At 44.7% G+C, this 25,369-nt stretch overlaps 1 protein-coding gene across 1 annotated transcript in view; it reads left to right on the plus strand.

Annotated features, from left to right (window-relative positions):
• TENM2 (teneurin transmembrane protein 2) overlaps nt 1-25,369 on the plus strand; it is a 3,034,822-nt gene that overhangs the window by 1,298,436 nt on the left and 1,711,017 nt on the right. The window contains exon 5 of the mRNA XM_044277356.1: nt 15,039-15,277. Within this exon, the coding sequence (XP_044133291.1) occupies nt 15,039-15,277 (239 nt within the window). The remainder of the gene's footprint in view (nt 1-15,038; nt 15,278-25,369) is intronic.

Below are 25,369 nucleotides of genomic sequence, written 5' to 3' on the forward strand. Positions count from 1 at the left end.
ATAAGGCCGAAAAAAGACATTTGTCCATCCAGTTCGGCCTGTTATCCTGCAAGTTGATCCAGAGGAAGGCAAAAAACAAACAAACTGTGAGGTAGGAGCCAATTTTCCCCACTTTAGGGGAATAAAAAATTCCTTCCCGACTCCAATCAGGCAATCAGAATAACTCCCTGGATCAACGACCCCTCTCTAGAAGCTATAGCCTGTAATATTATTATGCTCCAGAAATACATCCAGGCCCCTCTTGAATTCCTTTATTGTACTGACCATCACCACCTCCTCAGGCAGAGAGTTCCATAGTCTCACTGCTTTTAGAAATAGAAATGTTTGTGTACAAACCTTCTTTCCTCCAGACGCAGAGGATGTCCCCTCGTCACAGTCACAGTCCGGGGGATAAATAGATTATTGGATAGATCTCTGTACTGACCCCTGATATATTTATACATATTAATTAGATCTCCCCTCAGTCGTCTTTTTTCTAAAGTGAATAGCCCTAATTTTAATAATCTTTCAGGGTACTGTAGTTGCCCCATTCCAGTTATTACTTTAGTTGCCCTTCTCTGGACCTTCTCCAGCTCTGCTATGTCTGCCTTGTTTACAGGAGCCCAGAACTGTACAGAGTACTCCATGTGTGGTCTGACTAGCGATTTGTAAAGTGGTAGGACTATGTTCTTATCATGGGCATCTATGCCCCTTCTGATGCAACCCATTATCTTAGTGGCCTTAGCAGCAGCTGCCTGACACTGGTTTTTGCAGCTTAGTTTGCTGTTTATTAAAATTCCTAGATCCTTTTCCATGTCAGTGTTACTGAGTGTTTTACCATTTAGTATGTACGGGTGACTTGCGTTTTTCCTTCCCATGTGCAGGGCCGTCTTTACCAAGGGGCAAAAGGGGCAGCTGCCCTGGGCCCAGTTGCTCCTGGGGGGCCCAAGGCAGCTGCCTCTTGAGCCCTGCTAGCCACTGCCCCGGGTGTCAGGCTGTCAGCTTCACAGGGGGTGAGTCCCGGCATCGCACTGTGTTAGAGCTGTAAATGTGATCTAGGACCTTAATGACATCATCACCATGTGACCAGTAACCTAGCAATATTACTGGTCACATGGCTATGAGGTCATCACAGGTCCTAGCAGGAGTGTTGCAGGTGAAGTTTGCCTTAACTGTGGAGCTTTTTTTTGTGAAGATTATATCAGAAAAAGGTGACACTCAGGGGCTGTTATGCGGGGTGCTGTATACTGTGTAGGGCTGTATACTGTGTGGGGCTGTATACTGTGTGGGGCCTGTATACTGTGTGGGGCCTGTATACTGTGTGGGGCTGTATACTGTGTGGTGGGCTGTATACTGTGTGGTGGGCTGTATAACTGTGGAGCTTTTTTGTGTGAAGATTATATCAGAAAAAGGTGACACTCAGGGCCTGTTAGTGGGGTGCTGTATACTGTGTAGGGCTGTATACTGTGTGGGGCTGTATACTGTGTGGGGCCTGTATACTGTGTGGGGATGTATACTGTGTGGGGCTGTATACTGCGTGGTGGGCTGTATACTGTGTGGTTGGCTGTATACTGTGTGGGGCCTGTATACTGTGTGGGGGCTGTATACTGGGGGGGGCTGTATACTGTGTGGAGCCTGTATACTGTGTAGGGCCTGTATACTGTGTGGGGCCTGTATATTGTGGAGTGCTATACTGCTGTACTGTATACTGTGGGGGGCTGTATACTGTATACTGTGGGTGATGTATAGTGTGGAGTGCTATACCGCTGTACTGTATAGTGTGGGGTGCTGTATAGTGTGGGGTGCTGTATCATGTATAGTTTGGGGTGCTGTATACGGTGAGGTGCTATACTGCTCTACTGTATACTGTTGTATACTGTGGGGTGCTGTATACTGTGGGCTGCTATACTATATACTGTGGGGTACTGTATAGTGTGGGGTGCTGTATACTATAGGGTGCTATACTGCATACTGTGGGTTGCTATATACTATAGGGTGCTATACTGCATACTGTGGGGTGCTGGGGTGCACTGTAACACTAGGGTGAGCCGAGCCCTGGTCTCCTTCCTGCAGAGCGGTGCCCACTTCCAGCCTGAGCCCAGCTGCCCAGAGCACTGATCCTGAGCCGCTGGAGTCTTCAGAACTGGAAGTATTTACAGTCATTCACTGTACTCTACCAGATGTGTGGATTTTTTGTGTGTGTTGTGGTGGAGGGCGTGATTACCTGCTAAGGTGTGGGAAGGCGGGATCCAGGGGGCCCAAGTAAAGTTTTGCCCAGGGTCCAATCAATATTAAAAACGGCCCTGCCCATGGGCATAACTTTACATTTATCAGTGTTAAACCTCATCTGCCACTTATCTGCCCAAGCCTCCAATCTATCCAGATCCCTCTGTAGTAGTATACTGTCCTCATCAGTGTAAATTACTTTACACAGTTTAGTGTCATCTGCAAAAATTTATACTTTACTATGCAAGCCTTCTACAAGATCATTAATAAATATATTGAAGAGAATAGGGCCCAATACTGACCCCTGAGGTACCCCACTAGTGACAGTGACCCAATCTGAATGTGTACCGTTAATAACCACCCTCTGTTTTCTATCACTGAGCCAGTTACTTACCCACTTACAGACGTTTTCTCCCAGTCTGAGCATTCTCATTTTATATGCTAAACTTTTATGTGGTACAGTGTCAAATGCTTTGGAGAAGTCCAGATATACGACATCCATTGATTCGCCACTGTCAAGTCTAGAACTTACCTCCTCATAGAAACTGATTAAATTAGTTTGGCATGACCGATCCCTCACGAAGCCATGCTGATATGGCGTTATTTGCTTATTTCCGTTGAGATGCTCTAAGATAGCATCTCTCAGAAAACCTTCAAACAGTTTACCCACAACAGATGTTAAACTTTCCGGCCTATAGTTTCCAGGCTCTGTTTTTGGACCCTTTTTGAATATTGGCACCACATTTGCCATGTGCCAATCCTGTGGGACGTTCCCTGTCAGTATAGAGTCTGCAAATATCAGAAATGAGGGTCTGGCTACGATATTACTTAATTTCCTTAGGATACGGGGGTGTATGCCATCCGGTCCTGGCGATATGTCTATTTTAATATTTTTAAGTTGCTGATGTACTTCTTCCTGAGTCAGACAGGACACTTTTAATGGGGAATTTATTTTTACATTCTGCATGTCATCTGACAGTTTATTTTCCTCAGTGAATAAATTGGAGATAAAAATATTTAACAGCTTTGCTTTCTCCTCATCGCTCTCTGCTACTTCCCCCTCATTACTCTTTAAAGGGCCGACACCTTCAGATTTATACTTTTAAACATTTATATAATTGAAGAACATTTTAGGGTTAGTTTTACTCTCTTTGGCAATTAATCTCTCGGTCTCTAGTTTGTCCGCTTTTATTTGTTTTTTACATGTTCTATTTTTTTCCTTATAGTTTTTCAGTGCTTCCGTGCTACCCTCCTGTTTTACTGAGTTATATGCTTTCTTTTTGTCATTTATTGCTTTCTTTACAGTTCTATTTATCCACATTGGTTTCTTTTTGTTCCTTAAACTTTTATTCCCATACGGTATGTACCTCTCACAATGAGATTTTAGGATGTTTTTAAAGATATCCTATTTTGTGGCTGTATTTTTATTTTTGAGGACTTTGTCCCAGTTAGTTCGGTCTATGGCCTCTCTTTGTTGGCTAAATTTAGCTTTTTTGAAGTTTTGTATTTTTTTTTCCTCCCTGTAGAAACGCTCTTTTGAATGATAATTGGAAGGTTATTACTTTATGGTCACTATTTCCCAGGTGTCCCCCAACCTGCACGTCTGTTGTTCTATCAGGCCTATTGGTTAATACTAAGTCCAGTATGGCCGTCCCTCTAGTCGGGTCCTGAACCAGTTGGGAGAGGTAATTGTCTTTGGTTATTGCCAAGAACCTGTTTCCCTTATGAGATATACAAGTTTCAGTTTCCCAGTCTATATCTGTGTAGTTGAAGTCCCCCATAATAACCACCTCATTATGATTTGCCGCCTCGTCTATCTCGTTTAGTAGTAGATTTTCTGCGGACTCTGGTATATTAGGTGGTTTATAGTAAACTCCTATTAGTAATTTATTGTTGTTTTTAGCTCCTTGTGTCTCTACCCACAGTGACTCCACATGTTCATGTCCCTCACTTATATCTTCGCGGAGTGTGGGCTTTAGACAAGACTTTACATAAATGCAAACCCCTCCCCCTCTCCGGTTTTGACAATCCTTTCTAAACAGACGGTAACCTTGTACATTAACTGCCCAGTCATAGCTATCATCCAGCCATGTCTCAGTTATTCCCACTATGTCATAGTTCTCCTCACACATCAGTACTTCCAGCTCCCCAGTTTTATTAGTCAGGCTTCTGGCATTAGTTTACATACATTTGAGAGGGTTATGTATATTTTTTACCCTAAACCTTTCCTTCTGAACTGTTCTAATCCCTCCTTCCATTCCTTCCCCAGTCCCACTACCTTGCCCCCGGTCTCTATCTGCACTATCTTCCCCTCCGATAATGTAATTTTCCTCCCCCCCAGTCCCTAGTTTAAACACTCCTCCAACCTTCTAGCCATCTTTCTCCCCAGCACAGCTGCCCCTTCCCCATTGAGGTGCAGCCCGTCCCTACGATAGAGGCTGTAGCCGATAGAAAAATCAGCCCAGTTCTCCAGGAACCCAAACCCCTCCTTCCTACACCAGTTCTTGAGCCACTTGTTAATCTCCCTAATCTCCCGTTGCCTTTCTTGTGTGGCTCGTGGTACAGGCATTATTTCAGAAAATACTACCTTAGAGGTCCTTGCCCTCAGCTTTTGACCTAAATCCCTGAAATCATTTTTAAGGACTCTCCACCTACCTCTAACTTTGTCATTGGTTCTGATATGGACCATGACCGCTGGATCTTCTCCAGCCCCTCCCAGTAATCTGTCAACCCGATCCGCAATGTGTCGAACACTAGCACCAGGAAGACAGCACACTGTTCGGCAATCACGGTCTTTGTGACAGATTTCCCTATCTATTCCCCTAATAATGGAGTCTTCCACTACCAGCACCTGTCTGGCCTGCAGGTATAGAAAAACTATCCATTTCGCTACACATTGCTTGTGCTCCAATGCCTTCCTCCTCCTCCAGTTCAGCCCCCACAGGGCTCATGTGGCTGTGAGATCTAGGCGCCACGTCTCCAGTCCCCTGACCAGCCATATTTATCAGCATCTGTTCCAGGACATGAAGCAGGGGAAAGACGTTGTTCATCCTGTAGTCCTGGCGACTGACAAATAACGTGGCATCCTCAAAGAGCCTGAGCAAAAGGCAGGTGTCATGCATGAGCTGCCACTAGCTGACATCGAAGTTACACAGGGGAGTACTCCTGTACGCTTGGATCATCAGGAGATCATTTATGGCCGTTCTCTGTTCGTACAGTCGGTCCAACATATGGAGGGTGGAATTCCAACGGTTGGAAACGTCGCATATCACCCTATGTTGGGGGATGCTGTTCTTCCGCTGCAGCTCAAGGAGGGTGTGCTTCACTGTGTACGAGTGACTGAAATCCATGTCTTGCAGATGGGTGGAAGACTTCAGGAACCGCTTGACAACCAGATTGAACACGTGCGCCATGCAGGGTGCATGGCTCAGCCCTCCTTGACGCATTGCCAACACAATGTTCTTCCCGTTGTCGGTCACGATGGTTCCAATTTTCAGTTGTCGCGGAGAAAGCCTGGATTAATTTTCTTGCTGAAGGACATGGGTCAGTTTCTCCCCTGTGTGACTGCACATGTGGTATGCTGGAGGGGCACTGTGAATTGTTCCTGCAGTGGAGGCTGAGGACACGGTGGAGAATGGGGAGGCAGAGGCAGACATTGTCTCTGGACCAACGGTGTGGCAACGTGGAGGCGGAAGCGGCATCACCTGGTCAAGTTGCTGGTGTGGCTGTGCAGAAAATACATTCACCCAGTGGGCCGTAAAGGATATGTGCTGTCCCTGACCATAGTTACAGCTCCACACGTCGACGCTGCCGCGCACTTTGGCAAACTCTGACAGGTTAAAGTACTGGCCCACCTTCTGTTCTACATATTTGTGCAGGGCTGGTACTGCCTTCTTGGCAAGGAAATGATGGCTTGGTACTCTCCACCTCGGCTCGGCACAAGCCTTCAGTTCTCTAAAAAAGTGCAGAGTCGACCGCTTGGAAAGGGAGGAACTGCAACACCAGCAACTTGGACAGGAGCACATTCAGCTTCTGCACAGTTGGATGAGTGCACGCATAATGTTGTCTCTTGGCAATCACTTTGGAGATCGATTTGAGTGATCAGGGGTAGGAGGAGGAGGAGCAGGAGCATTAGGACCAGCAGATAATGGGAATGACAAACAGCTCCCTTTGGTTGAGGTGGTGGAGCCTTGACTGCCTGAAACCAGGTGCATGCCACTGGGTGATGCAGCGGTTGCTACAGCAGGCTGGACCACCACATCGGAGCTACAGTTCTCCCTGTATGGCGACACTGCATATGTTAACGCAGGGCAGTAGTGCCAACATTGGCACCCTTGCCATGCTTCACCTTCTTCCCACAGATTCTACATATGGCCACGTTCACTTCCTCCGGCTGTTAATAAAAAAACTGCCACACCACCGAGTAGGTGATTTTACCACCACACTATGCACTGACTGAATGCTAACGCCACTGCCTCCGTGAACCTCTGCACTGCTACTTCCCGGGGAGGTAGGCTCCCGCAAAATGGGTGTTATACCCCTGGCACGTTTGGCTCCCGACCTCCCACTGCTGCCACCCTGCTGACTCCCGGCCACACTAGCTACTTGCTGGCTCTGCCACTGGCAAGCTGCCACCCTCTTCTCCTGATGATAATGAAGCCTCTTCGTCACCCGGCGATCAGCTACATCATAATCATCGAGTATTGTCTGCACGTCACTGATGTCCTCCTCAACGGTCTCTGGGTCAGGAGCCTGACCGCTTGCAACACCAGCTCCCATGCCAATCTCCTCATCACTACTTGCCCTCCTAGCGGAGGAAGCAGCGGATGTCTCCTCCAGATCTTGGCTGGACAGTAGCTGCTGACTGTCCTCTAGTACCTAGTCCTTGCTGTATAATGGAGCTGAGCCCACAGCATACAATACTTTTGTGGCTATGGGAACAGAAAAGGACAGAGGCAGGTTGAGGACATGCTCCAGGGCCATGACAACTAAGGGTTGTGTCTGATGAACCCACTGACTCTTGGCTGGGGGTGTCTGATGTCACTTGCAACAAAATTGAAGATTGAGTCAACCACTCAAGAACCGCTGGGTTGCTGGTCACGACACGACCGCTAGCTGAGACTGGGAGCTCAGGCCTCTCAAAGTGACCCCTGCTGCCACGGCCCCTGTGCTGTGAGCTCTGCCTGTGCCAGAAACATTTAGGCCTCTGCCACTCCCCTGTGCAGGGCCTGGTACTTCTCTGCCTGACATACTGTTAAATCAAATAAATAAAAAAGGAAATTAAAACACCCCACAAAAGCCTTTACTAAAGATAACTGCACAGCAGAGCAGGAAATGTATTTTTTCTTTTTCTGCTAAAACACCCCACAAAAGCCGTTACTACAGAACACTGCACCACAGAGCGGCAAATATATATTTTTCTTTTTCCGGTAAAACATCCCACAAAAGCCTTTACTACAGATAACTGCACCACATAGCGTAACATTTATTTTTTATTTTTCTGCTAAAATACCCCACAAAAGCCTTTACTACAGATAACTACACTGCAGAGCGGCAAATATATTATTTTCTTTTTCTGCTAAAACACCCCACAAAAGTCTTTACTACAGATTACTGCACCGCAGAGCGGCAAATGTATTTTTTCTTTTTCCACTAAAACACCCCACAAAAGTCTTTACTACAGATTACTGCACAACAGAGCGGCAAATGTGTTTTTTCTTTTTCCGCTAAAACACCCCACAAAAGCTTTTACTACAGATTACTGCACCACAGAGCGGCAAATGTGTTTTTTTTCTTTTTCCGCTAAAAGACCCCACAAAAGCCTTTACAACAGATTACTGCACCGCAGAGCGGCAAATATGTTTTTGTTTTCTTTTTCTGCTAAAACAACCAACAAAAGAATTTACTACCCTAATAAGAACGGTTTTCTGGAATTACAGACTATATAATGGCAAGTTGGTGCCCAGTCAATGCTGCAAGGTCTAATAAGAATGTTTCTTTTACCCAGGCTGTCACCTCCCCGGATGAACCCTGTTCAACAGAAATGCTGTGGAATCATTCCTCCCTATCCTTTCCCTACACCTTGAATAATCTTTCCCTGAACTTGTAAATCTTTTTTTTTTTTTTTTTTTTGTTTTTTTTTGTTAGCACAATGAAGTTTTTTCTATCACTGTCCCTAGTGCCTGCAGACACGTCTCTCCCTGCAAGTACGCTGGTGAATGGCAGAATCTAACATGGCTGCCGTATTTATAGGGCTGTGACATCATGGCTGCTGATTGGCTGCATGCATGTCAGTATGGGTGATCCCGCCTTCCCAGAGTTCCTTTCTTCATGCCCTCACACGTGCAGCACACATTTTATCACAAATCTTGAGGAAATTCGCATTTGGTGCAAATCAAATTTTTCCACCTTGTCCGTTTCAATTTGTTCATCTCTAATGAGGAGAGTGGCGTGGGAGCTGGTGTTGCCAGTGATCAGATTCCTGACCCAGAGATGGTTGAGGAGGACATAAGTGACGTGCAGACAGTACTCAATGATGATGATGTAGCTGATCGCATTTGGGAGCCGGGTGGCAAGGGGATTCATTATCATCAGAAGAAGAGGGTGGAGGCTTGCCCGTGAGCCAACGGTGGATCCAGCAAGTAGCTAGCGTGGCAAGGAGTCAGCAGGGTGGCAGCCGTGGCTACTGCTGCATCACCCAGTGGCACGCACCCAGTTTCAGGCAGTCAAGGCTCCACCATCTCAGCCAAAGGGAGCTGTCTGTCTTTCCCATCATCTGCTGGTCCTGATGCTCCTGCTCCTCCTACTCCTCATCACTTATTCCGCCAGCAATCGATCACCGAATCGATTGCCAAGAGACAACAGTATGCATGCACTCATCCAACGGCACAGAAGCTGAATGTGCTCCTGTCCAAGTTGCTGGTGTTGCAGTTCCTCCCTTTCCATTTGCTGGTGTCTGCACCTTTCAGAGAACTTATAGCTTGTGCCGAGCCGAGGTGGAGAGTCCCAAGCCGTCATTTCTTTGCCAAAAAGGCAGTACCAGCCCTGCACGCACATGTAGAACAGAAGGTGGGCCAGTTTTTGAGCCTGTCAGTGTCTGCCAAAGTGCAAGGCAGTGCCTACGTATGGAGCTGTAACTACAGTCAGGGACAATACATGTCCTTTATGGCCCACTGGGTGAAAGTGGTTCCTGCCACACCAGCAACTTGGGCAGGTGACACCACTTCCGCCTCCACGTTCTCACCGTTTGCCTGGGCGAACAAAGTCACACAGGGTAGGAACTGCTCCATGTCCTTCAGCCTTACGAAAATTCGCAATCAACACTACTCCTAAAGTCAAAGATATTGCAGCCTTCTCATTGGCCCACAAGCTAGAAGCATGGAGGGATCATGTGTACTGATTAAAAAAAATCTCAAATATTCTAAATTCAGAATATATATCACTATATTCTAAATAATCGCAAATTCCCCAAGTGCCGATATTCACGATAAAAATTAGCAATTTGAATATTTGTAATCCATGCTAGTGTTGATCAGCCAGGATTTCCACCCACCAATTAGTGATGCATCAGACTAGATCATCCATGGTGCCACACCAACACTTTGACAAAAGAGACTGGTTTCTTCTTGCTACCTGACTGGTTTCTTCTTGCTACTATTCTGATACTGCCACTCGCCTGATGCCACACATCTGATGCCAAGTGCTCCTTCTTTCACCCACCATCTTCAGCAGGCACTGGTATTGCCATTCACCTCCAAACTATGTCATCTTGCCACTCTGTTGTCTGATGCTGCTGCCCCCTCCACACTATGTCACCTTGCCACTCTGTGGCCTCTGGATGTTGCTGCCACCTCCAAACTATGTCATCTTGCCACTCTGTGGTCTCCTCATGCTGCCACCACCTCCAAACTATGTCACCTTGCCCCTCTGTAGTCTCCTCATGCTGCTGCCACCTCCACACTATGTCAAATTGCCACTCTGTGGCCTCCTGATGCAAGCACCATCTCCAAACTATGTGACCTTGCCACTCTGTGGCCTCCTGATGCTGCTACAACCTCCACACTATGTCACCTTGCCACTCTGTGGCCTCTTCATGCTGCTGCCACCTCCACACTATGTCAACTTGCCACTCTGTGGTCTCCTTATGCTTCTGCCACCTCCACACTATGTCACCTTGCCACTCTGTCACCTCCTGATGCTGCCGACACCTCCAAACTACAAACCGGATTCCAAAAAAGTTGGGACACTATACAAATCGTGAATAAAAACTGAATGCAATGATGTGGAGGTTCTAACTTCTAATATTTTATTCAGAATAGAACATAAATCACGGAGCAAAAGTTTAAACTGAGAAAATGTACCATTTTAAGGGAAAAATATGTTGAATCAGAATTTCATGGTGTCAACAAATCCCCAAAAAGTTGGGACAAGACCATTTTCACCACTGTGTGGCATCTCCCTTTCTTCTTACAACACTCAACAGACATCTGGGGACCGAGGAGACCAGTTTCTCAAGTTTAGAAATAGGAATGCTCTCCCATTCTTGTCTAATACAGGCCTCTAACTGTTCAATCGTCTTGGGCCTTCTTTGTTGCACCTTCCTCTTTATGATGCGCCAAATGTTCTCTATAGGTGAAAGATTTGGACTGCAGACTGGCCATTTAAGTACCCGGATCCTTCTCCTACGCAGCCATGATGTTGTGATTGATGCAGAATGTGGTCTGGCATTATCTTGTTGGAAAATGCAGGGTCTTCCCTGAAAGAGATGACGTCTGGATGGGAGCATATGTTGTTCTAGAACCTGAATATATTTTTCTGCATTGATGGTGCCTTTCCAGACATGCAAGCTTCCCGTGCCACACGCACTCATGCAAGATGCAGGCTTCTGAACTGAGCGTTGATAACAACTTGGGTTGTCCTTGTCCTCTTTGGTCCGGATGACATGGCGTCCCAGATTTCCATAAAGAACTTTGAATCGTGACTCGTCTGACCACAGAACAGTCTTCCATTTTGCCACACTCCATTTTAAATGATCCCTTGCCCAGTGAAAACGCCTGAGCTTGTGGATCTTGCTTAGAAATGGCTTCTTCTTTGCACTGTAGAGTTTCAGCTGGCAACGGCGGATGGCACGGTGGATTGTGTTCACTGACAATGGTTTCTGGAAGTATTCCTGAGCCCATTCTGTGATTTCCTTTACAGTAGCATTCCTGTTTGTGGTGCAGTGTCGTTTAAGGGCCCGGAGATCACAGGCATCCAGTATGGTTTTACGGCCTTGACCCTTACGCACAGAGATTGTTCCAGATTTCTCTGAATCTTCGGATGATGTTATGCACAGTTGATGATGATAGATGCAAAGTCTTTGCAATTTTCCACTGGGTAACACCTTTCTGATATTGCTCCACTATCTTTCTGCGCAACATTGTGGAAATTGGTGAGCCTCTACCCATCTTGGCTTCTGAGAGACACTGCCACTCTGAGAAGCTGATACATTTACTCGGATTAAACGTTTGATCTGTCATCTACGTTCTATTACAAATAAAATATTGACATTTGCCATCTCCACATCATTGCCTTAAGTTTTTATTCACAATTTGTTTAGTGTCCCAACTTTTTTGGAATCCGGTTTGTATGTCAACTTGCCTCTCTGTGGTCTCTTCATGCTGCTGCCACCTGCACACTATGTCACCTTGCCACTCTGTGGCCTCCTGATGCTGTTGCCAACTCCACACATTGTCACCTTGCCACTCTGTGGTCTCCTCATCCTGCTGGCAGCTCCACACTATGTCACCATGCCACTTTGTCACCTCCTGATGCTGCTGCCACCTCCAAACTATGTCACCTTGCCACTCTGTGGTCTCCTCATGCTGCTGCCACCTGCACACTATGTCACCTTGCCTCTCTGTGGCCTGCTGATGCGCTGCCACCTCCACACCATGTCACCTTGCCACTCTGTGGCCTCTGGATGCTGCTGTCACCTCCAAATTATGTCACCTTGTCACTCTGTGGCCTCTTGATTCTGATTCCATCTCCACACTATGTCATCATTTCATTCTGTGGTCTCCTGATGCTGCCGCCACCTACATTTGGCCACTCTGTGGTCTCTTCATGCTGCTTTCACCTCACCGCTATGTCATAGGGCCACTCTGTGGACTTCTAAAGCTGTTCCCACTCTCCCCACTTCATGATTGGGCTACTATTTAGCTTTTTTGGCCTTGCTGACATCATAATTTATTTGACCCTTCTTCTGATCTGTCAGAAGGAAGGAAAAATGAAACGCACAACAGATCCTGTCTGTGTAGCAGCTGTAAGGCCTGTTTGGTCTCATCAGAATTGGCTTGTGATTTGGTAGCCAAAAGCAAGAGTGGGTACAAAACACAGAAGACATGCAAATATTCCATTCACGTGTCATCTCTGTTTTGGATCCACTCCATTTTTTTTTTTTTTTTTTGGGGGGGGGGGGGGCATTAGCGATACTGATGGATTACTGACCAAATGCTGACCGAGTGAAGGCGGATACTCCATAGACAGGATCCATTTTCCAGTATGGAAATAGCCTTTTTTAATGTAATTTGTCGTGAATAAATTTGGATCGAACATTTCGCTCATCTCTAATCAATATAGAAGGATTGCAGGTTGGACTTGGTGGTCTTTTTCCAACCTTAACAACTATGCAACTATGTAAGTAAACAAAAATCCCATATTTACCTTTTCTGATTCAGTGGCACCATTACAGTGGTAGCATGCCAGTCATCATTTCAGGAAGGTACACAGAGACTGGCGGGCGGACCACTAGACTAGAGCAGTATAGGATTAAAAGTGCAATTATGGGAGTTTTAAATTAAATATGGGGAACAAAACATATTGTTTTAAATGATTGTTAGCATCAAGTAATTCATAAGTCTGGTGTGAGATTATAAACGGAGAAACATTGCCACATAATAGAACTGGTCTTAACAAAAGCTGGTGCCTGAATTTTTTGCACTCATGTGTCCGTATATTAATTGATATCAGTGTTTCCATATGAATAATAAGGTTTGTGGACAAATGCAATACAGGTCCTTCTCAAAAAATTAGCATATTGTGATAAAGTTCATTATTTTCTGTAATGTACTGATAAACATTAGACTTTCATATATTTTAGATTCATTACACACCAACTGAAGTAGTTCAAGCCTTTTATTGTTTTAATATTGATGATTTTGGCATACAGCTCATGAAAACCCAAATTTCCTATCTAAAAAAATTAGCATATTTCATCCGACCAATAAAAGAAAAGTGTTTTTAATACAAAAAAAGTCAACCTTCAAATAATTATGTTCAGTTATGCACTCAATACTTGGTTGGGAATCCTTTTGCAGAAATGACTGCTTCAATGCGGCGTGGCATGGAGGCAATCAGCCTGTGGCACTGCTGAGGTGTTATGGAGGCCCAGGATGCTTCGATAGCAGCCTTAAGCTCATCCAGAGTGTTGGGTCTTGCGTCTCTCAACTTTCTCTTCCCAATATCCCACAGATTGTCTATGGGGTTCAGGTCAGGAGAGTTGGCAGGCCAATTGAGCACAGTAATACCATGGTCAGTAAACCATTTACCAGTGGTTTTGGCACTGTGAGCAGGTGCCAGGTCGTGCTGAAAAATGAAATCTTCATCTCCATAAAGCTTTTCAGCAGATGGAAGCATGAAGTGCTCCAAAATCTCCTGATAGCTAGCTGCATTGACCCTGCCCTTGATAAAACACAGTGGACCAACACCAGCAGCTGACATGGCACCCCAGACCATCACTGACTGTGGGTACTTCACACTGGACTTGAGGCATTTTGGCATTTCCCTCTCCCCAGTCTTCCTCCAGACTCTGGCACCTTGATTTCCGAATGACATGCAACAGTCCAGTGCTGCTTCTCTGTAGCCCAGGTCAGGCGCTTCTGCCGCTGTTTCTGGTTCAAAAGTGGCTTGACCTGGAGAATGCGGCACCTGTAGCCCATTTCCTGCACACGCCTGTACACGGTGGCTCTGGATGTTTCTACTCCAGACTCAGTCCACTGCTTCCGCAGGTCCCCCAAGGTCTGGAATCGGTCCTTCTCCACAATCTTCCTCAGGGTCTGGTCACCTCTTCTCGTTGTGCAGCGTTTTCTGCCACACTTTTTCCTTCCCACAGACTTCCCACTGAGGTGCCTTGATACAGCACTCTGGGAACAGCCTATTCCTTCAGAAATTTATTTCTGTGTCTTACCCTCTTGCTTGAGAGTGTCAATGATGGCCTTCTGGACAGAATTGCGGTTTTGAGTAATGAACCAGGCTGGGAGTTTTTAAAAGCCTCAGGAATCTTTTGCAGGTGTTTAGAGTTAATTAGTTGATTCAGATGATTAGGTTAATATCTCGTTTAGAGAACCTTTTCATGCTAATTTTTTGAGATAGGAATTTTGGGTTTTCATGAGCTGTATGCCAAAATCATCCATATTAAAACAATAAAAGGCTTGAACTACTTCAGTTGGTGTGTAATGAATCTAAAATATATGAAAGTCTAATGTTTATCAGTACATTACAGAAAATAATGAACTTTATCACAATATGCTAATTTTTTGAGAAGGACCTGTATTAGCAGTCAATTCTGCTTGCAGCTAAATTAGTCTATGGACATTTACACTTAAATGAATATTTGACTAGAGTATTGTGTGTTGCCTTAAGGGAATATTCCTGCAAGATCAATAAGTAACATTTATAAACTGTAGTGTCTATTGCTATAACATTCTTGCTGCCAGTTCTTGTCTTCTCCTTATGACAGCAAATTACAAATGTCAATCAGTTGTTTTATAATCCTGTCTTCTTGTTCTTTGTAGGCACTTCTTGTTTAAGACATCATCTGGAACTACTCCTTTATTCAGCAGCTCTTCTCCTGGATATCCCCTGACTTCAGGAACAGTTTATACTCCTCCTCCAAGGCTTTTACCCCGAAACACGTTCTCCAGAAATGCCTTCAAGCTTAAGAAACCATCTAAGTATTGCAGCTGGAAATGTGCAGCATTATCAGCCATAGCTGCGGCTGTCCTGCTTGCTATTTTGCTGGCTTACTTCATTGGTAAGTCCTATAATTCCTTATATTTAGTAGAAATCTTGATCATTTTGATAGTAGATATTGGCTTATATAGCAATATTAGGTAGGATATGTGCTCTTTGTTCATACACTTGTTTGACGCTGCATTAAACAAACAGGAAATATTCTAAAAGGTTATTCACTAGCAACAATTAAAGCAGTAAGTTTGTTGCATTAGATCTCTCAGCTTCAGTGATCAGAGAAAAATGTAGTTTTAGACACAAGATGAGATTTTGTAGTTGATACCTTAGAATGCAGGATGAAAAAATATTGTCAATTTTTTTGCACATTGTTTTTAAATGTATATTACTATTATAGATTTTCGTTACAGAAGATAGTATATATACGGTATGTATATATATATATATATATATATTCCCATCTCAGACATTGCACTAGGATATGCCCCAATGTCTGATAGGTGTGAGTCCCACTTCCTATGCTTAGAACGGGCCCGGAGTATGCAACCGCGCATTCACGGCCGTCCTCCATTCATTCCTATGAGAGTGCCGAAAATAGCCGAGCGCTCAGCAATTTCCGTCAGCCCCATAGAAGTGAATGGAGTGATGGCCACACTTTTGCGGTCTGCTTTCGTTTTATTCCTATGGGAGCACCAAAATATCCAAGCGGCATTATTTTTTGTGGGCTTAGTTGCATTTTCAATCATATATATATACAGACGTGGACAAAATTGTTGGTACCCTTTGGTCAATGAAAGAAAAAGTCACAATGGTCACAGAAATAACTTTAATCTGACAAAAGTAATAATAAATTAAAATTCTATAAATGTTAACCAATGAAAGTCAGACATTGTTTTTCAACCATGCTTCAACAGAATTATGTAAAAAAATAAACTCATGAAACAGGCATGGACAAAAATGATGGTACCCCTAACTTAATATTTTGTTGCGCAACCTTTTGAGGCAATCACTGCAATCAAACGCTTCCTGTAACTGTCAATGAGACATCTGCACCTCTCAGCAGGTATTTTGGCCCACTCCTCATGAGCAAACTGCTCCAGTTGTGTCCGGTTTGAAGGGTGCCTTTTCCAGACTGCATGTTTCAGCTCCTTCCAAAGATGCTCAATAGGATTGAGGTCAGGGCTCATAGAAGGCCACTTTAGAATAGTCCAATTTTTTCCTCTTAGCCATTCTTGGGTGTTTTTAGCGGTGTGTTTTGGGTCATTGTCCTGTTGCAAGACCCATGACCTGCGACTGAGACCAAGCTTTCTGACACTGGCTAGTACATTTCTCTCTAGAATTCCTTGATAGTCTTGAGATTTCATTGTACCCTGCACAGATTCAAGACACCCTGTGCCAGACGCAGCAAAGCAGCCCCAGAACATAACAGAGCCTCCTCCATGTTTCACAGTAGGGACAGTGTTCTTTTCTTGATATGCTTCATTTTTTCGTCTGTGAACATACAGCTGATGTGCCTTGGCAAAAACTTCGATTTTTGTCTTATCTGTCCACAGGACATTCTCCCAGAAGCTTTGTGGCTTGTCAACATGTAGTTTGGCATATTCCAGTCTTGCTTTTTTATGATTCGTTTTCAACAATGGTGTCCTCCTTGGTCGTCTCCCATGTAGTCCACTTTGGCTCAAACAACGACGGATGGTGCGATCTGACACTGATGTTCCTTGAGCATGAAGTTCACCTTGAATCTCTTTAGAAGTCTTTCTAGGCTCTTTTGTTACCATTCGGATTATCCGTCTCTTAGATTTGTCATCAATTTTCCTCCTGCGGCCACGTCCAGGGAGGTTGGCTACAGTCCCATGGATCTTAAACTTATGAATAATATGTGCAACTGTACTCACAGGAACATCTAGTTGCTTGGAGATGGTCTTATAGCCTTTACCTTTAACATGCTTGTCTATAATTTTCTTTCTGATCTCTTGAGACAGCTCTTTCCTTTGCTTCCTCTGGTCCATGTCGAGTGTGGTACACACCATATCACCAAACAACACAGTGATTACCTGGAGCCATATATATAGGCCCAATGGCTGATTACAAGGTTGTAGACACCTGTGATGCTAATTAGTGGACACACCTTGAATTAACATGTCCCTTTGGTCACATTATGTTCTGTGTTTTCTAAGGGTACCATCATTTTTGTCCATGCCTGTTTCATGAGTTTATTTTTTTACATAATTCTGTTGAAGCATGGTTGAAAAACAATGTCTGACTTTCATTGGTTAACATTTATAGAATTTTAATTTATTATTACTTTTGTCAGATTAAAGTTATTTCTGTGACCATTGTGACTTTTTCTTTCATTGACCAAAGGGTACCAACAATTTTGTCCACGTCTGTATATATATATATATATATATATATATATATATAATTATTATTATTATTATTATTATTTTTATTCATAGGGTTCTATTAATTTTGGGAGGGAGGAAAGAATGCATAAAAACAGCAGTTCCGCCATTGCATTTAACATCATGTTGCAGGTTTATTGGCACTGGAAACTTTCAAATACATTTTGTACAACTAAAAACATTAATATGTTTCCACTAGGACCCATTTATGTAATTGAAGACAAGGGATTAGGCAAATTACATAAAAATAGACATTTGTGAATCTAGATGTAGATCATTTAACATTATTTAGATCAATCAACGCAAATGTAAGATTCTGATCAGAAATTTCTATATAAGCATCCCATCTTTATTAGTTTTATTTAGTAGAAAATGAGAGCAATTATCCATGCACACTTTCCATGAGCACCAAACCAATGATCATTGTACACGTTAAATTGTGAAATGTTAAACCTGAAGTGAACACATAGAAGTGTTAAAACTTGAGAACTGTCAATAAAGGGGAAAAGTCAGCAGAATTCTAATATATCCAGCTTCACACGGGTATATTTCATCTACTCCCTTTAATGTTTGTGTGTCATTAAACAATATCGACAGTGTCCCCCATAACAGTGACATCTAGAGTACCCCGCCCCTTAACAGTGACCTCCCCAGCCCTCTACCCCTTAAAACTGACCCCCCCCACAGTGCCCCGCCTCCTTAAAATAGACCTCCACAGCAGCCCACCCCCTTAATTTTGACCTTCACAGCAGCCTGCCCCTTAAACAGTGAGTTCCACAGCACCCCACTCCTTGACAGTGACCTCCACAGGAGACCACCCCCTTATCAGTGACCTCTACAGCACCCGCCCCTTAACACTGACCATAGGTTACAGTCCACTTAACTGTGACCTCCACCTTTCCCGGCCCCCTTAATTGAGACCTCCACAGTGCCCGCACGTTTAACAGTGACCTCCACAGTGGCCTGCCCCCTTAACAGTAACATACACAGCGCCCTCCCCTTTAACAGTGACCTCCACAGCGGTTACCTCTTTATTAGTGACCTCCACAGTACCCTGTCTCCTTAACAATGATTTCCACAATAACCTGCCCCCTTAATAGGGACCTCCACAGCAGCTGCCCCTTTAATAGTGACCTCCACAGTCCCCCGCCCCCTTAACAGTAACCTTCCAGTGCCCACCCATTTAATAGTGACCTCCACAGCAGCCGGCACTTTATTTGTGACCTCCACAGTACCCTGTCTCATTAACAGCGACCTCCACAGAGCTACCTTAAAATGTGACCTCCACAACATCCCGCCCTCTTAACAGTGACCTCTACAGCACCCGCCCCTTAACACTAACCTCCATAGTGGACGATCCTCTTAACTGTGACCTCCACCATCCGCTGCCCGCTTAACAGAGGCCTCCACAGTGACTGCACCTTTAACAGTGACTACCACAGTACCCTGCTGCCTTAAAATTGACCCTCACAGAAGCTGCCCCTTTAATAGTGACCTCTACAATCCTCTGTCTCCTTAACAGTAACCTTCACAATGCCCGCCCCTTTAACAGTGACCTCCAAAGCACCTCGCCCCTTAAGGCCCCTTTCACACGGGCGAGTTTTCCGTGCGGGTGCGATCCGTGCGGCGAACGTATGGCACCCGCACTAAACCCTGACCCATTCATTTCTATGGGGCTGTGCACATGAGCGATGTTTTTAACGCATCACTTGTGCGTTCAGTTGAAATCGCAGCATGCTCTATATTTTTCGATTTTGACGTGACGCAGGCCCCATAGAAGTGAATGGGGTGTGTGAAAATCGGATGGCATCCGCAAGCAAGTACGGATGCCGTGCGATTTGCACGCATGGTTGCTAGGAGACCATCGGGATGGAGACCCGATCATTATTATTTTCCCTTATAACATGGTTATAAGGGAAAATAATAGCATTCTGAATACAGAATGCATAGTAAACCAGCGCTAGAGGGGTTAAAAAATAAAATAAAAAAATTAACTCACCTTAGTCCACTTGCTCGCGAAGCCCGGCATCTCCTTGTGTCTCTGCTGCTGATGAACAGGACCTGGGGTGAGCTACTCCATTAAATAGAGCTTAAGGACCTTCGATGACGTCACTCCGGTCATCACATGATCTTTTACCATGGTGAATCACCATGGTAAAAGATCATGTGACGTACCATGTGATGACCGGAGTGACGTCATTGAAGGTCCTTAACCTGTATTTAATGGAGCAGCTCACCCCAGGTCCTGTTCATCAGCAGCGGAGACACAAGGAGATGCCAGCTTCGCGAGCAAGTGGACTAAGGTGAGTTAAATTTTTTTTTATTTTTTTTTAACCCCTCTAGCGCTGGTTTACTATGCATTCTGTATTCAGAATGCTATTATTTTCCCTTATAACCATGTTATAAGGGAAAATAATACAATCTTCAGAACATCAATCCCAAGCCCGAACTTCTATGAAGAAGTTCGGGTTTGGGTACCAAACATGCGCGATTTTTCTCACGCGAGTGCAACGCATGACAATGTTTTGCACTTGCGCAGAAAAAATCGCGCATTTTCCCGCAACGCACCCGGCTCTTATCCGGGCAAAAAAACTCACGCCCGTGTGAAAGAGGCCTAACAGTGACCTCCACAGTGGCCGCCCATTTATTAGTGACCCTCACAGTACCCCATCTCCTTAACAGTGATTTCCAAAACAACTGGCCCCTTAACTGTGGCCTCTACAGCAATCTGCCCCTTAACACTGACCTCTATAGTGCACCATCCCCTTAACTGTGACTTCCACAGCAGCCTGCCCCCTTAACTGTAACCTCCACAGCACTCCGCTGCCTTAGCAGTGTAACCCACAGCGCTCTGCCCCTTTAAAGTTGACCTACAGCAGTCTAAGACCTTTCTCTACCATAGGTCCCTCCTCTGTTTGAGTGATTTGGTTTGGCCACAGATGAGAGCTTGGCCTCAATTGCGCTCGGCGGCCACACCTCCTCTCCTTCCCCTTTCACAATATTTTCTCCGGCTATACTTCTGGTACTGGCATGGTGACGTCATCAAACGGCAGGAGGAGCACAAACTGGTGCCACAATGAGGTGTTTAAATTAGCAGATGGCAAGTATGCTGGTTGCCATTTGTATACTTTGGGAAGTAGGTGGCTGTAAATATTGCAGCACCCTATCACACACTGGATAGTGGAGGTTGCCATGAGCCCCCACTACCATCCCGGGTGGGCAGTTACACGGCTTCACACCCATGATATATTTTTTTCTGAAATTTGAATGATAGATGAGCAGGAGCACCAATTACAGTGTTCCCCCCTATGTGACTGGGTTTGCTTAACCATTTATAGCCAGATGCATTATTTTCCCCTTGTCCCCTGATGATTCTGGGGCATTAAAATTGGATGAAATGTGTTGGGATAATTGTATTACCCTCCCTGGGGGTTCTCTTACATCATCCCTAGGTAGGGACGTCCAGGGCCTTGTAACAGAGAAAGGTTCCGGACGGGGCTGTCCTTGTCAGGGTGATGACTCTGTATTAGGAAGTCATCAGGGTGTAATAGCTTTGACAGGGCTTATTAGGGTTAGTACCCACTACCAAGGCCCGAAAATTACCTTACCCTCACCTCACTCCAACCTATTCATTGGGGATTGTTGGGGGGTCGCAACACATGAAAAACCACGCTGTTGCCTGTCTTGCCTTTTTTTCTACCTCTATTAGGCAAGGTTCTTTAGATTTATTTTTTCTGTTTTGTTTAGTTGCAACCTTTTTTATACCAGTATGAATTAAAAGTTATGTTTTAGATCTGCCATTCCTCACAGATTACATTTTTTTGGTTTTTGTGGTAGCATTAGGAAGTGTTTATTTCACTGTTTCCTGATTGGGGCATAATTATTATTCCACATCTTGAAAACAGCTAACATTTACTTGAAATCCAGGCTTGCATTTTGACTGCTACCTTTCCTTCTCTGGCACCTGTCATAAAGCAGGGCATATCTGATGCAATGATTCAGCATAGCATGTCAAGAAGTATCCTATTAAAAATTCAGTCTTTATTATCCAATGTGAAAAACCCCAGCTTGAGTCGCAACTGTATCGTGACTCAAGCTAGAGCTGTCAAACTTGGATAATAAAGACTGAGTGGTACATTTATTAAGACTAGCGTTTTAGGTTCTAGTCAGCCCCCTTCCCTGCCCACGGCCACAATTTTAGACCTGGAATGAGCAGGGAAAAGTCGCGAATAGCGGCTCAACTAACCATTGCGCCGCCATCTGTGCCTGAAATACGCCTAATTTAGTTGTTGTAGATTATTAACCCCCTGAATTTTTAATTGGATACTTGATGTGCTGGACCTTATTCACATTGGGCAGTTTTCTCCAGACCTTTCATGCACCAAGAAGATTCACTATCATGTAAAGGTGAGCTGGGATCTATTGTACTACTAAATGAGTCCACACAACAGCATGAACATTTGGATAACAAACTATTATTAGAGTTTATTAAGTAGAAGGTGGGGCAAGTTACATTTTTTTTTTGGGGGGGGGGGGAATGAAAAAGGTCACAAAGGGTTAAAAAATCCACTCACCTTTAGTAATCCTCCACTATTGCTCTTCTCCCAGCTGCTTTTTACTCCTTGGTCCTTATTTGATACATTGGAAATGCCAAAAAAGGCCCATTCATCCAATCACTGGCTATAGTAGTGACCCATCTCAGCCACTGAATGACCAAGCAGGCATTTTATAAGACTTGATATCCCAAGAAAACCCATTTAATAAAAAAGAAAGGAGTAATAGCAGAACACCATTGCATTTAAGGTCCAAACTTATTTTGTGTTAATTAAATTTATAGCATGTGAATGGAGGTTGGAGATGAAATATATTGTTAGGTAAACGTTATGTATTGTTATGTAAACGGAAGCAGCAAATTTGAAGCAATGTAAGAAAAAATAAAGCTCCAACCACAATACTGGTATATCAGGAAATTAAGAGGCACAGTATTTTGGACCTAACAACAAAATGGTGGTCAATGACAGATATTCACTTTTAGTACACTCATTTTTTTTTTGCCAATAATGATATAAATAGATGAGCGAACCAATTTAAGCAAATTGATTTGTCTCATCTGCAGGTCTTCTTCACCTATGGGCAGCTGTCCCTGCAGGTAAAGAAGTGCCCACCCAGTTCAGGACTGACAAGCCTGGACAGTTAGCCCACCTCTGACAAATTCCTTCCTGCACTACTGTTCCAACTAGCCAAGCAAGGGCAGAAGCTTGGCTTCAGAATTAGAGAGCAGGGTGTAATGGTGCAGAACCCCAAGCAACCAGACAGAGATTAAACAATAGTGGATTTATTAAATAAACAGCAGTACAGTCCAAACCAGTAAGCATATACAGGTAACCAACCTGAATAATAACCTGTTGTCACGACTGTGACTGATCCAGACAGGTCTGGGAGGAGAAGGTCGCAGCGACTTGCTAGTCGCGATAGCTTGTGAGTTTTCTCCGTGGTTCAGGGTATGTCATCCGGGTTTTGCCTTGTGAACCTTTTTGTCCTGACTGGGAGTTTGTAGGCATCCTTCTCTGGTGAGTCCTGTCTGCCACTCCCAGCTACTATATTAATTTCAGTTTCACTTGCAGTCATTGCCAGATATAGTCCTTACTTCCAGTGCTATGCTGACCTTTGAAGGAGATCGTTTGACGGTATTGCTGTGGAGCTCTTGTCTGGCGTGGACCGTCGTTATTGGGATCACCTTCTCTGCTCGTGACTGGATAAGTCTATCTCTGCATGAGATTGTTTGTTTGTTGCTGTCTTCCCCTGTTGTTCTCCTAGACATGAGTGATGGTGACTAGTGCTCCCATCTGCCTTTCCCCAGTCTAGTCTTGTTAGGGTGATTGAGGGTTTAGGCATCCTGCTCGCCGCACGGGTTCACACCCCGTCTAGGGTATCAGGGCCGACAGGTGCCAGCTTAGGGTTAGTCAGGGGTGGCCGTTCTATTTCCCATCCGTAGATAAGGGTCCCCCTTCCCCTCCATCTGGTGCGACACGACTGCTGCTGGGATAGCGGTCGTGACACCTGTGCAGGGAAACACCAAGGAGACAGCCAGTAACCAAGCAGTATTAGTTTGTGTAACGTGGTACCTAGGGATGATACGTCAGGATTTCCAAGGTCCGATCCAAGGTCATACACGAGACAAACTGTTCAGCAAAGATTAGGTATTCAGAGGCAGTCTCCAGAGATAAATAGAGGAAGGCAGAGGTCATGCACAGATAAGTCTGGGAGAATATGAACTGTAACATACACCTGGGTTGTCAAAACAGCAGTGGGCACTGACCAGCCAGGAAGTTCACCTTTTAAGTACCTGCTAGCCAATCACAAAGTGCCATGTGTCTATTCCTCGTAGGTCCTAATCCCTGACACTTGTGTTGCCTAGGCTGGTCATTAGTCACTTAACCCATGCCTGCTCTCTAGTCTACTATATTTTACGTACAGGGATTTTCCCAGTCAGCGGCCGGCGTAGCGAATAAGATGCACACACATATACGATTCGGACGCATATTCTTTTGCGAACCTCCTCTCAAGCGGACGCTTGAGCGGCCCAGCATGAATACACGATCATATCGGCACTGACACCGGAACGGAACCCCCAGGTGATATTGGAGACAGGACCGGATGCTGCATGCCGCCACCAGTCCGGTCAATCTACCTCCGAGACCCCGGCAGACTTTCCCTTCGGCGACCATGTGGACGCACTACCACGTCTACCCGCGTGGGAACTGAAGACTCCCCAGACTCCCGCTTCTCAAATGGCTTTCCCCGCAGGCCGAGCCCCACAAGGACCCCTGGGAGCCCCAGTGGATCGCGGAACAGGAGAGTTTTTTTACACAGGGACTGTGCAGGTGCCACTACCTGGAAGTCTAGTGATACCTTCATAGTCAATGCTCTGAAGTTGAAGTACAGCTTCTGTCCATGCTCGGCTAGTTGGAGCAGCAGCACAGGCAGGAAATTGTGAGGGCTGGGCTAAATATCCAGCAGGGACAGCCCCCCACAGTTGTAGAAGTGCTGTTGATGAGACAAATCAATTTTTTTTAAATGAATTCGCTCATCTGACGATAACTATTATTTTCTGCCATCGATATAATATTCTGTTAATTTCAGGAGCAATGCTGGATCATTTATCTGAGAAAGTGATATTTAAGAATGTCAAATCCCACTTTCTAAATCCTTCAGTAATGTTGGTATTTTTAAATATTAATATACCAAGGCCTCCATCTCTCAGAGGCCACTGCCATTAGGGAATACTACTCACATGAAGGGGTGATCTGCAGCAATGTTTAGGTACAGTAGAGGGTTCATGTTAAAGGAATATCCACAAGGCTTCTACCCATATTACCTCCTAGTGCCATCTACAGTATTCCCCCGATAAGCAACACACCAGCACCTGGCTGTCTCCATGATGTAATAGAAAACATGATTCATCAGATCAGGCCACCTTCTTCCATTGTCCAGTTCTGATGCTCACATACCCATTGTAGCCATACTCTGACTGGTTTATGGTTATTCAGCAAACTGTGATGCACTGTGAGTTTTGACACCTTTCCGTCATACCCAGCATTAACTTTTGCTACAGTAGCTCTTTGAACAGATAGGCTAGTATTCACACCTCATGCCCCTCAATGAGTTTTGAGCATCTGTGACTCCATCATTGTTTGGCTAGTTGTCCTTGCATACTGGGAACAACCCCATAACATCTGACATATTAAATA

The sequence above is a fragment of the Bufo gargarizans genome, chromosome 2, assembly GCF_014858855.1.
Source record: "Bufo gargarizans isolate SCDJY-AF-19 chromosome 2, ASM1485885v1, whole genome shotgun sequence".
Taxonomy (NCBI): domain Eukaryota; kingdom Metazoa; phylum Chordata; class Amphibia; order Anura; family Bufonidae; genus Bufo; species Bufo gargarizans.